The 19,791-nt window shown below is 37.8% G+C and overlaps 1 protein-coding gene across 1 annotated transcript; it reads left to right on the forward strand.

Annotated features, from left to right (window-relative positions):
* The first annotated feature begins 7,110 nt into the window (after positions 1 to 7,110).
* LOC124121586 (sodium- and chloride-dependent GABA transporter 3-like) lies at positions 7,111 to 11,531 on the forward strand. Its single transcript, XM_048388733.1, has 6 exons — positions 7,111 to 7,144; positions 7,258 to 7,431; positions 8,721 to 9,015; positions 9,568 to 9,700; positions 10,566 to 10,726; positions 11,522 to 11,531. The coding sequence occupies exons 1-6, from the start codon at positions 7,111 to 7,113 to the stop codon at positions 11,529 to 11,531; spliced, it is 807 nt and encodes a 268-aa protein (XP_048244690.1).
* The last annotated feature ends 8,260 nt before the right edge of the window (positions 11,532 to 19,791 follow it).

A 19,791-nucleotide genomic window follows, 5' to 3' on the forward strand; every position in this document is an offset into this window, starting at 1 on the left:
GATAGGGTTTATCACTTGTTGAAAAAGCAGTTGATTCCGTATTCACAAATATTGATAAAAGTATTTCACATTGATAAGAAAACCCAACAATGGTTTGATTGGAAATGTCAGTTTCTTAAAAAGAGAGATGTACATGAATCTTTCTACCTGATTAAAGCATTTGCTCGTCACGCCAAAGACCCAGGTTCGATTCCCCACATGGGTACAATGTGTGAACCCCAGTTCTAGTGTCCCCGCCTTGATATTGCTTGAATATTGCTTAAAGCAGGGTAAAACCTCACTCACACACTCAATTACTAATTATTGGATGAAAGTTTCTACCTGATTACATCGAACTACTCAAACGTATTAAACTATCTGCCAAACAGTTTGTAGCATTCATATCTTAAAACTGTTTATAACAACCCTATCTATAAAATTTTAATATTGCATTGCACGTAATTGATAACGGGGAGCGGGTTTATTAAAATATCATGCAAATGCACCGGATTGCCTGGTCAACGCTCGAGTGTTTACACGACGCCGTCATATTGCAGGAATATTGTAGAGGGCCACGTTAGGCAAAAGAATAAGAAACATCTACTTTTGCCTTACGCTCTATAGAATCTGTTTCAGATTTGACTTGAAAATATGTAATGCTACTTGTTGCGAATATTGGTCACGTGATGTAAACGTACTACCAAGCTGTGCACCATATTGACGAGACACTGTTGTGTAGTGTAGCGCAGTGTAGTATGAGAGTTGTGTAGTATCGGACATTAGAGGAAACTAGTTTGCAACAACCAACAACTGGTCGGTGGAGTCTTGGTGCCTTGTATTATTGGTGAAGCCAGGTAGGCCAATCAGTGCTGTACATAGTAGAATAGGGCACAGCTGTATTCCTATTGTGTATCTCTTTATATTTGTCACTGTTTTATAAATCTAAGTTTATGGCATGATAATGCGCGATTCACTCAAGTATATATTTATTACTCACCCTTACTAAGTATTGGATGAGTGTTCTACCTGATTACTTCAAACTACTCACACGTGTATATGTAACAATTGAAGTCACGAGTTAGAATTGGTCTTCAGTAACCCATGGTTGTCCTAAGTGATCAATTGGTCATGGTCACTGACTTGTTTGATGCATGTCATCGTATCCTATTTGCGTAGATCGATGCTCTTGGTGTCAGTAATTGGATTGACTGATCCAGTCGCGATTATTTACAGACAACCGTCATATAGCTTGAGTATTGCTTAGTGTGGCGTTAAGCAACAAACAAAACAAAACAACTTCAAAATTATGAACATAACAGAAAATAAGAGCTCTGGATTATACCTTTGTTATGTATCATAAAAATGAAGCAATATGGAACAACCAATCCAGATAAATGCATAGCTCTATATGTAACTTCTAAATTCTCAAAAATTATACAATTATATTCATTGATAATAATTCACGGATTTTTATTTTTCAATGAATATATAGCTTCATTAAAAAAACTTTCCATGATGAATAAATTAGGTAAATCACACTAAGATAGTAATATCTCCATAACTATTCTCTGCGTAAAAGCATTTCTTCGAAATATATAACTGGCCTCTGTCTGTGTTGTGTCCTACATTCTGACACTACTGATGCGTTTTTTCTTATGTGAGCAGTCTTGATTACCACATGAAACAGATCCAATAAGGCATAAAAGGCGAAATTGTGATAAAAATTATATCAATGAATCACTGAAAATCAGTGATGACACCAAGTGTTCGCGAAAAGGATAAACTAAAGCAACAAAACCGTATTCGGAAGACGAAAGGAGAGTCGACCATTTGTTAAACTAATAAAACATGGGAACATGTGGTTCATGTCAAAATAGGGAATTGCTTCGGACATCATTTTTGTCACTGATGAATATGTCAAATAGGCAGGCACATCCTTGGTTTCAATACTTGTTGCGCTCAAACATTTGTTTGTCTTCACGTTGTCTATACAAAGGAAATGAAAATTATCACGGTAACAAGTGTGATCGTTCACTTCTGCCCTTTGTACAAACCTTCAAGTTCTTCGAGATGGCTACTGGTTTGGTAGCATGGATTTTTTTACTCCTCGTTGTGGGAATAACACAAATAACCTCTGTCCCGAACAGAGACTAACATCAACGCATGGAGATCAGGAAATTAAGTAACATTCAAGGTGATGTGAGATATGTGCTGGAAGCAATACCTTAGACTGACCAGAAAAAAAATTGGATCATAATTTTATTTCATTTGAAAAGCTGTTTACTGTTTAAAAATGTTGTCCTCTAAAGTAGTCTTTTTTCTTTATATTTACAAGCTTCGGGTAATCGGGCCACAATAAACAGATCTCACTGTTAACAATGCTGACCATATACACGGAGACAATCCTTGGTTGAAGAGTAACACAAGAGCAACAGTTTTTCACAATCTCTCCTGTCGCGGAGAAGTTTAGCCATCACTGAGAGTGAAAGGCAGAGATATAAGGCAATTCTTTTTATATGGACGCTAACGCTTTCCACTTCATAATCCATTCTCTATATGTGCGTGGTAGTAATATTGTATTGACAAACAGTTTTGTGACAAATTCCATTGTGTTGTGTCCAGTAACACCTGCTCCTACACAATAGCGGTTCACAGAGAGGTGCAAGGATTGTCTGTAATGTTTTAGTTACAAACTGTCCCGTGTTCAATATTAACAGACTGATTAATTGAATTCTCACTGAGGTATTAAGTGAACATCACAGGGTCGACACTCGTTGAGAGTTAGAGTTAATATATTGTACATCATGTACATAATTAAGCGTCACTTAGTATGGTATGTGTATAAATGTTGACAAAATGTGACTTGCTATGTTAAAATGGTGTAAAGAGTTTAGCATCACAAATGTTACCCCGCACATACTACCAAAACCTACTTATAAAAATACCCAAAGTCCGACCACCGAGTTTAAAGTAAATATTGTTATACCAAACATTCAATCAGTCATTCTTACTCTCTAAACAACAACGGCAGTACATACGAAGAGACTATATTTACTAATGTGATAATTACCTGTTGAAATCTTTGTGGTACAATATAAAATACATCAATACTCAACGATATAAAAGCTTCAATTATACCAGAACAAAGTCGTCGCTATAAACTGACAAAATGCTGATGCGGTGTAAAACCTGAACATATTCACTGTACAATTCTTGGTGTCGGAATGTTTGAATCTTAGAAAAATATGTAGAGTCTGTCAAAGTAACTGTAACAGAGAAATCAATGTTTATAATGAATCACAGACTTTGATTTCAAGTCTCAGTTGATAAATTGGACAAACGTATGATAATAAACACTGAACGCGATTGTATGGCTGGAGGATTGGCTGATTGAGATCAGTGGTATTTCCCCTCTGTCCCTGCCAATAAAGTGTGTGTTCCAATGAAGGCGTCTGGTTCTCATAGCAGCAGTGGTTCTCTTTCGGCATTTTCTCTTCTTTTAGGTAATTATTTGCTCAACGAATGTCTCATTAATATAGGTGTGATCATTGATGTGTAGGATGTCTTACTGCAGTCGAGCAAGATTTAACAGACTAGAGGCGCAGTGCAATACCAACGGACGTAAAGTCACCAAATCTACAGATTACGAAGTTGACACAATTTATGAATAACAACTTCTTTATTTACTGTAATAGCGGCGTTTCGGTATAGATCCCTATTATATTTTAAAAGGATATCAAAAGAAATGTAAAGAACTGCAGGTAACCACACGAGCAATTTGTATTGTAAAATTAAGTCTATATTGTCAGAGAATGGCTTTTACCATCTGTGGATGTCACCTTTTAACGTAATTTATTCTTCCCTTTGTTAATTACTAAGGCAGGGTCTAGGAGATAACTATATAACACTATGGTATCAGGAATTATGAGAAGCATCATATGTTTGGTATAACCAGTTTCCATCATTGGAAAAGAAACGTATATTAGTAATGTACTAAATTATAATCATAGGGTCGCACGTACCATATCGAGATTGTCATCGTATTCCCACCGAAATAAAACTAAAAGACACTGTAGTAATAGAATTCTCTGAGGGGAACGAAAATGTTTCAATGTAATATCAACGACGAGGGAGAAAATAAATCTGGGCTTTAAAACTGTTCATAAACATTTGTTCGATTTATGGATAACATAGTCAACATAATTGATGCGGGAAAATGAAAACATAGTTTTTAAACGGTGATAAAAATGACTATTGCGCAAGGTGTATAGTTCATTCATTCCGTTATGTTTCAGCACTGTCAGGAATACATGTAAATAATTCATTTTATGAGCATACGTTCCTAACATTCGGCATATAAAGACATAGTTGCACTTGCCAATATCATTTTCCATAGGTAATGCCTATTGGCATAAAATCCAACAATTTTACACCTTATTCCAAACACAAGGCCGCACATGCAAATGCAACAATTGCATGCAGTGAAGAAAGGAGGTGCAGGAATATTGCTCGTCGAAAAGGAAAAGTTGACTATTGAAGAGCTGAAGTCATCCCTCTCGTCATACAGTCTTGCGGAGAATCTTGTGTGTTTGTCACTCTTAATCTTTAAGCACTGATTTCAAAATGAGCTTAAGTAAAACTTCTTGGTTCATTCTCTTCTATTTTTGACTTTATCAATCCGAGCAGAAATTCCCAATCATATGCATAAAGAAACAGATCTGCAAGAAGGGGAGCACAGTTGGTGCCCATTGGGAAGCCTACTTCTTGCCTAAATGTCTTTTCCCCCAATTTTTCATAGTTGTGTTCAATGATTTGTTGGTTGGTTGGTTGGTTGGTTAACGCCGCACTCAGCAATATGCAAGTTTTGTGACGGCGGTCCGTAAATTATCGAGTCTTGATCAGACAATCCAGAGATTGATATCGTGAGCATCGATCTACGCAATCCGATGAGATCGATGACATGCATCAACCTAGTCAGCGAGCCTGACTACCCGATCCCATTAGTCGCCGACAAGCATAGTCGCCTTTTACGGCAAGCATGGGTTACTGAAGACCTATTCTACCCAGGATCTTCACGGGTCTTTTCTCAATGAAGAAGTGCAGCATTTCACATATTGTTTTCTGAGTAAACTTCAGATGGTATTTCCTTTCATTTTTGACAAATTGCATTGAATTTCTGAGGATAGATATGTAACTGTGTCTATGGTCACCACGTCTTGTATCAAAAGCCTAATCAAGGAATGAAGATTCCCCTTTAGCTTGTCATGTGGGATAGTGGTGTACAAAGTTGAAAAATCAAATGTTTTAACAGAGTTAAACATCGTTCTTTTCTGAGATTGTAAAAGCCAAGCAATTCCTTTGAGTTTTTAGGAATCCACATGGTATTAATTCCACTAGTACCAAAAACTTTCTTGCAGTATACAAAAGTCCTTCCTTGATTGTATTTAGGATTGAGGTTTATTTTTGAGACAAGGATTTGATGGTACATTTACTGGACTCAACAATATGTCTCTCTGTGTAAGGATTCTGATGGATTTTCAATTGAGGTTCTGCCAGTAGGAACATCTACAACATTTCTGTAAAGCAGCCAGACTTTGGATGGCAGCTGGCTGGGACAGAATGGTTTCTTCCAATTTCTGTTTCGTCTTTTTCAGTTTTTGCATTCTACCAACGACAACATCACGCACTGACTTAACCCACTCTAAAAGACATTGGGCAGGTTCAATGCTAAGTATAAATATGTTTCCTGTTTCAATGGATAATTGACGCTGGCATTTACATTTTTCTTTAAGGATTTTTCAGCATTCATTTAGAGATTTGAAGATGAATCAGCATTCATTTAGAGATTTGAAGATGAAATAAGTACATCTATAATGAATATGTCAAGGAGTGTTTATTTCAAATCACTTTCCACTGCCGTAAGGTAGTAGAATATAGAGTAATTTTCATTCTTCTTTAGCTACAACATTCTTGTAAGTGTATTCTCGGTATCGTAAGTTTTGACCCGTTCATGGCATTTAACATAATTTCTCCCCAGATCACCCCTGTGCAAAGTAATCCAAACAATCCTCCAATGACGATGACTGTGTTCAAACTGACACCTACACGACCCACGGCATAATCCAATTGAGTTCAACATAATAATACTGCAAACACGTCAAAAGTTTAAACGTATGAATTTTATACCATACAACGGTCTACCTTCAGAATTCAGGCGTCCGTTCCACAAAACTATCGTAGCGCTCAGGTTATCGCAACTCACATACCGTATTCGACGTAATAAGCGCCCAGGGCGCTCTCAAAATTAGAAATAGGGGTATCCTATTAGAATACTATTTTGGTGAAAGATAAATTTCGTGGTTTATACTGACAGCCTGAAATGTTTATAAACGAGAGAGTCATTTTTTCGGAATTTAATTGCCCATAATTAAGGGTGCATATAACAAACGAGTGCGTATTATATGCGAATAAATAAGTGTTGTGTACATTGATCAATCAGAAGGGGTGCTAATTGGGATTGTTCACTAGCCAATATATTAGCAAATATCGCTGTGGGCGCTTATTAGAGCGGGGCGCTTATTACGTCGAATACGGTACTTTAACTTACACTAACACCTCAAAGTTAACAATCACGTCACAGTACCCGATGACGTAATTTGTGGAATCTTGTTGCAAGATCCATCGGCGAAACAATGCCATGTGACGTCAGCCTAGCAACAAGGTTGCTGGGGTCATCGAGTGTGCATAAGCTCCTCTCGATGATCTATCATCTCCACCCGCAATGTCGTTGAATAAGCCAAGGGATGTCGAGAGCTTTCAATATTTGTTCGTAAAACGTGTTCCGAGAGTACATTAGCATGCGTTTTGGTATTACACAATGTGTAATACAGCTGTATGTTTATTAAACGGGTGATCTCTTCACGGGCAAGTAATAAATGGTTTTATCACATTTATATACAGACACGTCTTAGGATGAACAGAAAATTACATAAATAAAACCAAAAAAAGGTAATGTACACGGCAAATGTCCTTATATAAATGAATGAATGATGAAAACACAAAAAACATACATGTACTGTAGGTAATTGTACACTATCCTCTTTCACATTTCCAGACGCAGAGGCATTCATTATGGCGGAATCCGAGAACACTGGAAACGTAATAGGTGAGTTGAGTAAATGATTTGTACTGATAACGATGGAACAAACCCGTAATATACATTTGGGAAAAGCATTAATATTTTTTATGTATAATTTATGTACCAATTACAAACTGCAGACATTGAGATAGTTGCCAATGAAAATGCTGATGACGTGGACATCCATGAGACATCGTCTACTGCAAGAGGGAACTGGTCAAGCCAGCTGGACTATGTAGTATCCGTGTTGGGCTGCATTGTCGGGTATGGCAACCTGTGGCGGTTCCCCTATCTCTGTAACAGGAATGGTGGTGGTGAGTTACTGTTTATTTTCTTCCTTTATCTTTGTCTTTCCAGCTTTCTTTCGAGCTCATATCCATGCAGTATATCGTCATATGGTACAAAACATTACAAACCTTGTACTGTTTCGTTAACAGATGCTGCATTCAAGTCTAACTTTTCAGCTAACAAATACTGCACAAAACCCTTGGAATAAAAGCAATAAAACCCTTTCATATTCATACGAAATCTCTTGGCAGAAGACGATTTGTATCATACCATGTGTTTAAGAATAAATGATGATGATGATACCAGGTGTTCGCGGAAAGGTGATCGTATACTGCCCCACCTGTCGCACCCATCATGTCAAACTACAAAGCATTGAATAGCATTGACTGAAACCTTTGTGAATTGGGGTGGGTGGTCCAATCGTCAAAGGCGCCGCCAAAAACCTCTGATTGTGAGTTCGAATCACGGTTCGCCATGATTATGTTTCTGGTTTGTCAGCACCATACCCGTGCTCGTTGGTTTCACACAAATGGTAAACGTCTGAGACCTGCATCACTTCGGGCTTTCCTCCCGAATCGATTGTACAATTAAGACTACATCCTGAGCATATGTTTATAAATCACTATCATATAGTGATGCTACCAGAACAACACGGGAACGGATGGTACGTGTTACAAAGGCAAACTGTATTGGACATAAATTTAGCCACTAATGGTCGCTCCACGTGTCTCAGCTTTACTGAGGCCAAGAATGCGTAGTTGTAGAAGCTCTTTGACAGAAATCAAAAGACGAGTTTTACTGGTCTCTTTTATTTCTAGTTCAGGGGGTACTACAGTGGAAGAGGGTGAGATCATCGAAATACCAGAACTTTTTAGCCAGATTCCATTTTTCTAATTTTGCCAATCCGATCACAAATTCAGCTTCGTGTTGATCACAATACATGGAGTTAAGGTCAACTTTTTTATGATTTTAGGAGCATTCCTCATCCCGTTCCTGTTGTTTCTTGTGACATGTGGATTGCCACTCTTATTTCTCGAGATTTCAATCGGTCAGTTTGCTGCAAGAAGTAATACACACATATGGGATGTGTGCCCAATCTTTAAAGGTACTTAAAGTTGAAATATACTTTAGTAATACTCTTAGTAATGATATAACACTGCGGTCATTGTTGCACTTTTATTACGTCTTTGCGAAATGAATTACAACAACAAAGATGTCATATTTTCTAAAAATATTATCTTTCCTATAAACGTTTCACTGGGAACAGATAGGTAACAAGCATCAATGTAAACTTTTATCATAATTATATCAACAGGTATCGGTATTGGTCAGTTCCTTGCCTGCACAATTGGGACCATCTACTACCAGACTATCATAGCCTGGTCAATCTACTACCTGGTTATGTCATGTGCTTCTGTACTTCCCTGGTCAACATGTGGCAGTGAATGGAACACAGAGTTATGTCTAGAGGAAACCCTTGGCAATATCACATTCAACGACATTGCTCTGAACAGATCTTACAGTCAGCCCTTCAAAACAAACAGCATCTTAAACGCAACAGGAGGGACACAGTTTACATTTGTTCATACGGATGCGGAGGAATTCTGGCAGTAAGTAGTAGTATTTACTCTTCGTTAATTAAACTAGTGACAATATATTTTAACAACTTTGAACTAAGAAACGAAAGGACAGTATGCAAAATTATTTTACAATAATACACACATTGAATGAACGCATGATTTGTATCGAAAAAAATAGTTATGAAGAAAATAATTGCAATTCGAATGTCAAGATTCCGTGTGCAATAATTTGTGACAGTTCATTAAACTTTAATTGCAATTATGGTATATGTCTTAGTTGCAATGTATATTACTTGCTGTCAAGAACTTATTTAGGCAGCTACCATGATTAGTGACTAGTGATTATAGTTTTTCTAAACGGGATATTGCAATGAATCCATGTTGTAAAGTAAATTCCAACGTGCCTGCCTGCCTGCAGGAATATATACTGAACAACAAATTCTTTTTTTTGCTACACATAAAAATAAACGTCCGAAACTGTTCGTATCTAAATGAAGAGGAGAGTAATACTTTATCAAACACAAACGTGTAAGCACTTCGAATTCCTTTGGTCTTGAAGTTGACTCTTTCTAAACTTTTCAGACACAAGGCTTTAGTGGTGTCTGAAGGGGTTCACCAAATTGGCCAAGTCCAGTGGCATCTAGCTCTGTCCCTGTTTGTATCTTTGATTCTCGTATTTGCATCACTGATCAAAGGTGTGAAAAGTGTGGGAAAGGTAGGCAACATTGTTTACCTTATTATAAGATAAACGAATATATGAGCTGTAACCTGATTGGTTGAAACATGTTGGTTTTTTGGATTCGATCAAGGAAAGCTTTTAGTTTTTTAAGGTTTCTTGTTAGAATTTTTTCTCCTTTGCAAACACATGCCATTAGGCTGGTCAATACTTTTAAGAAAATCTGTTAATCCAAACGATACAAAACTCTTGCTGAAATTTTTTTTGATCAGACCTTTACGGAGCTTCAGGAAGATTTTATGTCAGTCATGTAGAGGACATGTCCAATTTTGACGCATAAATGAAAGTAATAATGTCTAATGCACATCCCTACTTTGGCTTGTGCTATATTTCCTGAGTGTTTCTTCAGGTGAACAATTGACTGTCATTTGCATCTGTTTGTGATGGGTGGGCAAGAGGATACACTCACCTTTCCGCGAATACCATGAACCATCACTATCCGATAGTGATTCATAATCAAATGCTTATGCTATAGACGGAATCGTACAATGGACTCTGGTGTTAGCAGAGAAATTCATTTTCTGGCTATCGAATAATGAATAACACCCTAACAGTCTAAAAACACATAGAAATGAGAGCTCTAAATGTAATTTTAAATCCTCCTCAAAACAAATCCAAGTGTGAGAACATATTGCAGGTACAGAGAACAAATAAGGCTAATGGTACATCACATGCTCACCCGCATGCCAACCAGTGGATGCACAGGAAATAGAGTAATACCTGGTGATAAAATACTAAATCTGTTGTATGAGGAGATGGACGGAGCATATTTTGTTGGCACTATGATGCAAAATTTGCAAATGTTATATGCATCCACAAGCGAACTGACGGCTCTGTTATACAGGTGGCCTATGTGACTGTGTTCCTCCCCTGCCTGCTGCTGATCGTCCTGCTGATCAGAACTCTGCTGCTTCCTGGAGCTGTGGACGGTGTTGTCTTCTATCTGAAACCAGATCTCAACAGACTCCTGGATCTGCAGGTGGGCCAGTCCATTAGTTGTTGTTGGTGATGCATGTGTAAGATATAGAAGTTATAACGCTCGCTGAGGCTCGCTTAATACAATGTTTTTTCCCAATATAAGATACTTACCATTCCAACGCATACAATCGTGTGAACAGTTGATCAGATTACATCCTTCTTAAATTCTTTCATCGTAAGTTTCCCCCTTCGCACAAACGGTACACAAACATGTGCGCTTTAATATAAAATGTCACAAGCAGAGGTCTACAGGCACATATATGGAAACTGATACGTCTACCTCCCAAAATTGCTTCGCTTGAATCGCCAATGTTGAGAACACTTGCAAAAGGTCACAGTTAGATGCTGAATTTCGATATCTTAGACCATCATTTTGACAATGAAAAACATGATCCAGTAATTTATCAAAATCCCAGATGGTCACTACTGACTTGATAACCAAGAGACAAGGGCCATACTGAAAATAGTACCTACGTGACCTTTTTTTAAAAGACCTCAATGGATTCCGTTTTTTCGCCATATGTTTTTTCCTGCTGAAAAACCTAACAGTGATATGATATGTTTTTATATCCTACCCAAATTAGATTATTGATTAATGAACACATATCCAGTGCAAACATCCATGACATATCATAAATCCTTCATCAGGCAATTCAGGGTTCTGCCATGTGTATGAAGTGGTTTGGATTGAATTGGTATTAGTAATCATGAAATCTGACTCTTTTAAACGTTGCCTTCAAACAACACTTTGTTACTAGATGACAGTGAACACCGTATCCTCTGTATGAACCATGTTCATAATGAACTGACCACATGTTTCAGGTGTGGTTAGAGGCTTTGTTACAGGTGTTCTACTCACTTGGTCTTGGCTGGGGTGTCATAACTACAATGGCCAGTTACAATAAATTTCATGACAACACCTTAAGGTACAGTCATAAATGGAGCATAAAGCTGTTTGGGGGTTTCATTTGAAAATAAATACAAGCATATCTCTTAATCTTAAGATAAAGTACAGTAATGTAAAGAGTTCATATGAGTTACAAATGTTATATTTGGGATGACGCTTTCTTAGTAAAATACAGATTCTGGTGCTTTTGGGGGTTGTTTGCCATCCAGGATTAGTAATCCCACTGCGAGAGTGAGGCACCTCATCGCCAGTGAGTACTGCACTTTACTATATATAACATTTGTTACATTTGACCACTTTCTAAATGGAATTGTGTGTTCATTCATAAGAGTTACATAATCTCTCTGAGTGGTTATGCATTTTCTGAATTCCACCTTTACTTAAGTGATACATTTCACGATTCTTGTGCTGGAGTAAACTATGTCATAATGCACACAAGTAATATTATATTAGGAACTCTGTTGTGCTGACCTTCTGTGGTGAGGGTACAAGTCTGTTCTCGGGTCTGGTGATCTTCACGGTTCTCGGGTTCATGGCCAACAGTGCTGGAGTTGCAGTTTCAGAAGTAGCATCTTCAGGTTGGTAGCCTTCCACAATAGCATCTTCGGGTGAGTTGCCTTAATCAAGTTGTATCTTCAAGTGAGTTGTCTTCATCAAAAAGCATCTCTAGATGAGTAGTCTTTCTGAAGTAGCATGTTCAGGAAGGTAGTCTTCCCCAAGTGGTTTCTTCAGATAGGTAGTTTGGTGGAGTAACATCTTTAACTTTTCTAAAAATGCATTTGAATGACAGGTCCGGGACTCGTATTCGTGGCGTACCCTGGAGGGCTTTCTCAACTACCCCTGCCTCAGCTTTGGTCCTTCCTGTTTTTCTTAATGGTGCTGACGGTTGGATTGGACACTCAAGTAAGGCAGCAGTAATGCAAAGGTTATGACATAGGGATAGACATTCAGTATAGACGAATTCGAAACAGTGGGAGTTTACACAGCCAAGGATGCTCCAAGAATATGTACTCCTCTTAACAAAAGTAGGGGATACTTAGAAATAACATAAAATTTCCCAAACTGTAATAAATATTAGTTTCTAGTTAGAGTTGTATGATAATAATTCCAATCGGTAGGGGAGTATGACAGAAGATGTTATGACCATCAACGATCTTGAAGGTGTTCAAAGTTAACAGTAGTGGCCACGATTTGTCAAACATCCATTCACTTGATGAAGCCTTCTGCGTGGCGATTTGGGGGAGTCTTATACTTAAACTTCACATCATATTAGCATAAGAAGTCTTTGATTTCAAAGAGCCTCATACGGCTCTTGCTCAGAAGTTGTTTGATCAAGGTTACAACATTCAAGGCCTCAGTAAAGCGTTTAAAAAGGAGGACATTTCCAAATTTGATTCATCAGTGACAAACATGATGTCCGATGCAATTCCCTATTTTGACTTGTATCATATGTTCGATGGACTTTCCCATGCAAGTGTTTGTTTTTTGTATTTTTTGGTTTCACGCCGCACTCAGCAATATTCCAGCTATATGACGGCGGTCTGTAAAATAATCGAGACTGGACCAGACGATCCAGTGATTGACATGAGCATCGACCCACGCAATTGGGTTCGATGACATGTATCAACCAAGTCAGTGAGCCTGACCACCCGATCCTGTTAGTCGCCTTTTACGACAAGTGTAGTAGCCTTTTACAGCAAGTATAGGTTGCTGAAGACCTATTCTACACCAGAATCTTCACGGGTCCCTTTGCATGTGTTTTTGACGGGTGCCACCGGTGGGGCAGGATACGCTCGCCTTTTCGCGAACACCTTATATTATTACTATTTGATAGTGATTCATAAACACATGATCATGATATAGTCGGAATCGTACATACGACTGTGCTTTATGCAGAGATTTCTATGGGATATGGAAAGAGTTTTGTCGCTTTATTTACCGTTACTTACAAGCTTCTAAAAATTCCAATTGAAGACAACCTTTAAGTGTTTGAGAATACATATGGTATTAGCTCCGCTTGTCTCAAATACAAGTTATGCATTTACATTGTATATTAAGAACTGTCATCGAAGGACAGTACAACAACCAGCAATATACCTTTCTTATTATGGAATTGGTATATGGAATCCAATACATAAAAGTGACCAAATCCCTTTAAATGAAATCTCTGCAAAAAGCCGAGCCGGCTGTATTCGACTTTATCATAACGTGCGTCCATGAATCACTATCAAATAGTGTTCGCGGAAATGTGAGCAAAAGCAAGTCAGTTGTTTACCTAATAAAACACGGAAACAAAAAAGTAGAAATCAAAAAGAGAACTCTGTCGCATATCATTTTTGTCATCGATGATCTCCACGTGTATGCCATGAAACATTTTAAAAGGTCCACTGAGGCCTTGAATGTTGTAACCTTGATCAAACAACTTTTGAGCAAGAGACGAACTTTCATTGCATATTTCGTAGAATAAGCACGGTCGAATGAACTTCAATAAGCACGGTCAATATGAACGACAAGTAGACACCCAAGCCTGGAGTAACTGGACTACGGCTCGACCTGAATGGGCAGTTAACAATTTGAAAGTTGAAGCCATCCCTCTTGTCATACAGTCTTGTGGACAGAGTTTTATCATTCTGAATCTTAACGTACAGATCTAAAGTTGAAATACACTGTCCTCCCCTATTTCTAGGTTAGGTGGGTAAACCAGTGGAAGGAAATTGGCTACTAGGTGGTAATTGAACGATATGTTACAATATGTTAACCCAGAAATCTGTAACTAAAAGAATTAAGTGTGAAACCAACACACAAATAACAAATGGTATATAACCAACACATGTATTTCAAAATTGATTAGGTTTTAAACTCAACACAAATTACTGTACAGCAATTACAATGGCAGTACACAATAGAGAGGTAGTGAAATATCCAATGACAATAATAATATGATGACAGTTGTCAATTAAAAATACAAAACTAGTGGTGATAGCGAAAGTCAGTGATGATAATATATTCACCCAGCAGCGACAGTAGTCAAGCTTCCGAGATGGGCTAGGCACGGAACCCGTGATGATGAGTGATCTTCACACGAAAGCTGGCCTTGATGTAATGAAATGTGTGAGAGATATGAGAGGCACTATTTTGTCCCTTTATGTTCAGGGGGGCAGGGTGACCCAGTCGTCTAAGGCGCCGCTTTTCGCTGTCCCTTGGGCACGCGAGAATTATGATTGTAGATTAGAATCCTTGTTCACCGCAATTAGGTTTCTAGGTTTGTCAGCACCATACCCGTGTTCGTGGGTTTCACCGAAGTGGTAAACGTCTGAGACCTACATCACTTCGGGCTTTCCTCCCAAATTAAGTTGACACGCCGTGATATAACTGGAATAATGTTAAAAGCAGCATTAAACCCAACTCACTCACTCATCCTTATGTTCAGTCTAACTAGATTCTGGAAATTTATACACACCACAGAATATTACACATGTTTCTATAATGCCCCGTCCACGGTATTCCAGGAGTTGACACATCACACTAGCATCCAAATAAAGCAACTTCCTCAAAACTAATTACATTAAACAGTACTACATTCCTGACAACTAAACACTGTCAAAATACAATGCAATGGGCTTCTAAACAGAAACAATGTGATACTGCTAAAATCTTTAACAACAAATTATTTGACATATGACAGATATCAGCTCATGGATATACCCGAAGCTTAAGTTAAACTTCTCGGCCATATTATCTTGTTTTGACTTTGCCAATCCGAGCAGAAATTCCGATTTTGAAAGAGTTTTCGAAACTCCCACAGGATATCATGTTATGTGAAAATATTGTCTTCTCAATTATTCACCAGAAACCTGAGGATTTCACCCATTTCAAGATGTCTTTGACAGATTTTGTAATGATTTCCTGAGATCAAGAAGGTCGGTACCTGTTATCTTTTCTCATGACACATTGGGTCAGTATTCTTGTAAGGTCAATCTGTATCTCAGCATAATTAATTATTGGTTATGTTTGGTAAGTAACATGATAATATTATAGTTAATGAGATCTATTCCTGTCACAATAGTGTTGTGGAAAAAGGCATAAAATATATTTGGCATTAAATGTAAAATTTGTCATTTATATATTGTTTTGGCTTAAATATTCTCATATCCAAAACTACGAATGCATGTTCCTTGTAATGAAAGACCTTGTCCTCTTCGCATTGTCCCTGTGATAGAAACGGAGTATGGAGTGTCCTTCTTGTGAAAGCTTAAGGGAATATGTTCTTCCAAGCTTCTATGAGAATCCATCACAAAGGAAATTGATAAAACTTTGGATATTATCACCTCCTAAACTATCTGGCTAAATAGATAATTTTACCATTTGATAAACGACAAACGTAACTCGACTCTCCAGTACGATCAATATGTATATGCTACCATGATTTGTCATGGTGCCGGTAGCCCCTTTACTGAAAAACTCGATCTTCAGTGATTCATTCATATATTTTTTTAATATCACTGTTTTGACTTTTTCACCCAAATGTAATCTGTTTCAGAGGATGATCTTCACTGATTATTCTCTGGCGTTGACATTTTGAACTAAAGTATATTGCTAAAGGACTCGCGATAAATGACAGTTCGAGTTGCGCCGTGAGCATAATGCCATTCCAGTTCACATCCTTATCGGTTGTATGTATTGCAGTTTGCGTGGATGGAGACGGTAATAACTAATGTTATTGACCAGTTCCCAGCAGTGCTACGGAAGCGGAGGATTATGGTCACAGCGGTGTTCTGTACAGCCTATTTTCTTCTTGGTCTGCTCTTCACAACAAATGTGAACACTACTGTTTACTTTCAAAGTCTCTTTTATGAACATGTGGTGAAGGGGGGGGGGGGGGGGGGGTGATAGCCCTGAAACGTCATGCAAACCTGAAATAAGTTATTCATTAAAGTTTCGAGTCTTCATGTTCTTCAAACTTCTAAACTCCATGGAAAACCGACTTGATCCTTGTGTGGTTCAATTAATGTTTTATAAATACTTTTATAAAAAAACTGTTCGTTAGATAATGAGATCTTATGTCCAATTAATAGTTATCCGGGAACCTTTTAATATGCTTGATCACATACTGATATTTAACTCTACAGGGAGGGATCTTTTATTTTCAACTCGCTGACTGGTACTCAGGTGCTTTGTGTGGATTTCTATTTGGAGTTTTGGAGTGCATAATTTTCATTTGGATTTATGGTAGGTGTCTTCTATTAATATTGTGTATGTTTATTTTATGTTTCTTTATTTATAGGACAATACACATTCTGAACACCTCAGAGAAATAAATTGTAAATGTGCTGGGATTATTTAACTAATCCTAGCGATAACCGATTTCGTGATAAAAATTGTTTTTTTTATACATTTAAAATCTAGCTATACCTTAATACTAATATACACGCACAAACAGATGTTATCCCTTTCTCAGGTTCAAGGAGACTTAGTGATGATGTGGAGCAGATGCTGGGCAGGAGAGTCCCAATGTTCTTCAACTTCATGCTGGGCTATGTCACGCCTGGCTTTCTTACTGTGAGGAAGACTCCCCATTTATTCTTGCTGAAGAAATTTAATGTGATCCTTCAAAGAGTATCAACTCTTTCCCCAGCTCTGAATAAGTGACAGGAGCATTAGTTGTGCTTTACAATAATAATTATTTAAACTGTGTTCAACTTGACATATTATATATATCTGATCCTGTCAATATTCCAGATCGCTTTGTTCCTGGTTCTGTCACAGTTCCAACCCCCGACCTATGGTGACTATCAGTACCCCTGGGAGTTTCAGATAGCAGGATGGATATTCGCCGCCATGTCTGTCATCCCTGTACCTGTCATTGCGGCTGTAACCTTGTTCAGAGCCAAAGGATCGTTCACCGATGTGGGTGACAATAACCAAAGCTTGATACATGTTATGCATATGGCCTCTGTTATGTATGCGTAAATTATCCCATGAAATCAACTCTTATATAATTAAATAAAAGTTACTAAAAACTCTACCGAAGTGTCACATTGAAAGATTGGCAGAAGTAGGAATCCAGTCAACATGGTCTTCATGTTTACTACATTCTCCTAATATGCCACTTAAACATAGGAGAAAGTTATACCTTTTCATTTTAGGACAAACTGATCATTACTTTTGTCAGTTTCTAGTAAGGGTTCTATAAAACGGTGATCAGCCAATGAGACACCTGGATTATATGACTAATTGTGATAATATGATTTTCTTGGCCCTGATTATCATAAATCATATCAATCATTACATTTTATATTCCAGAGACTGAAGGCGAGTTGCAGGCCTAAGGGTTCATGGGAGCTGCCCTTGCAGAAATACAGGAACGTGCCCAGGAAACGACCTGGCAACAGAAATGACCGTTCTTGTCGGAATCCTTGTCGGACCTAGCTTCCCGTTAGGCTGATTCTTGAGATTTGATCACTATGTTATGGAAACGCCTTTAACCTATTAAATAAAAGTGACACGACACTTTGCTCAGAATACAAGCACAGTTTGACTTATTTGATGTCTTGGATAAGACTTCTATTTCTATTGATGGTGAGGGTTTGATGTATTTTTAGCAAACGAAAGTTGATCTGTATTATCTATGTATCATTGTTTGCCCTGTAACAATGCACAATGAATGCACCACGAAGTTTGCTGATAAATAATTTCCAAATTGAAATGTAGAGTATAACCCAGAAATCATATCATACAGATTTAAATTGTGAAATTAACAATTGAGATCACAAGATCATTTTCAATGTTTTTATTCAAACACACAGTATTACAATAAAAAGGGCAATACAATTCTTATCTATTTACACATAACAACCTGTACATTTAATTGTAGAGTCTCTTATTAAATTCCTCTGCATCAGAGACATATGTGTAATGTGAAATGATTAAATCATACGTACACAATGGGGTCAAATGGTAACAATAGCCTTTGTCCCAGACTAACATCAGGACAAGGAGGTCAGAACATTATGTCACCTCAAGGCAATGTGAGACAAGTGCTGAAAGGAATATTCTGGCTGTCGACTTGCTGACCTCAGTATGACAAGAAACAACTGAATTGCGACTTTATGACCTTTAACTGTTAACTTATTGTTTGAATATGTTTGTCCTATGAAGTAGATGATCAAGTCACTATAATGAACACGTTTTGTTATGTTATACTACTCCTCCTCCTCCTCCTCCTCCAACTACTACTACTTCTACTACTACTACTACTACTACTACTACTACTAATCAGAATAATAATAATAATAATAGTTCAGAGCTGAACGCTCACAACAAAGTAAAAGCCACAAATACGTATGTTGTACCCGTCCTTTCATATTCTGTTTGTGTTGTTGACTGGAAACAAGAAATTCAGGGTATTGACACCCTCACACGAAGAATTATGTCAGACAATAGATCCCACCAGCCTCGCTCTTCCCTCAATCGCTTATATTTAACATTCATTATGGGAGGACGTGGTTTGATTAACGTTGGAGCTCTTCATGATAGAATTGTTTTCTGCACTTTTGCACACATTTATTTGTCTGATGATCCTCTTGTGAAGCATGTCAAGACATGATGAAAACAAGGCATTCCACAGTTTTCTAAAACGAGCCAAGGATGTGGGACATACTCTCAATGTCGGTGTTGATTTTGTTGATGGTTCTGTACTGCTGGATGGTACAGAAATGAGTGTCAACCAAGCGAAGTGCCATGTCAAGTAGGACCAGACTCAGTTTTTCAAGGAGAGGCTTTCTGATCACGACCACTCTTTCGAGTTTCTGTGCCGTGTGTTGAGAAGATAAGCAGTCCTTCACTTGGATGAAGTCGTCTGGCCTGAAAAGTGAAACTGAAAGCTCTTCCCACTCGAAACCGTCAATGTGTGATTTTGCATCAAAATGTAAATGTGAAATGTAGATTATGTAATGAATTTAATGAGACTGTCCAACACATTGTCAGTGGATGCCCAGCTTTGGCACAAACACAGTATCTTAAACGACATGATGGTGTAGCTCGATCATTTTATTACCGTCTGGTACGTCATGGAAAATTATAAATACCAATTTCTTTGGAATAGGCCCATTTAAAGCCTTAGACGTATCCAGGCCAACAAACCTGGCCTTGTCTTTTTTTATAAATCCAATGAAATCATTTATAT

The sequence above is a fragment of the Haliotis rufescens genome, unplaced genomic scaffold (assembly GCF_023055435.1).
Source record: "Haliotis rufescens isolate VD_foot unplaced genomic scaffold, xgHalRufe1.0.p SCAF_78, whole genome shotgun sequence".
NCBI lineage: Eukaryota > Metazoa > Mollusca > Gastropoda > Lepetellida > Haliotidae > Haliotis > Haliotis rufescens.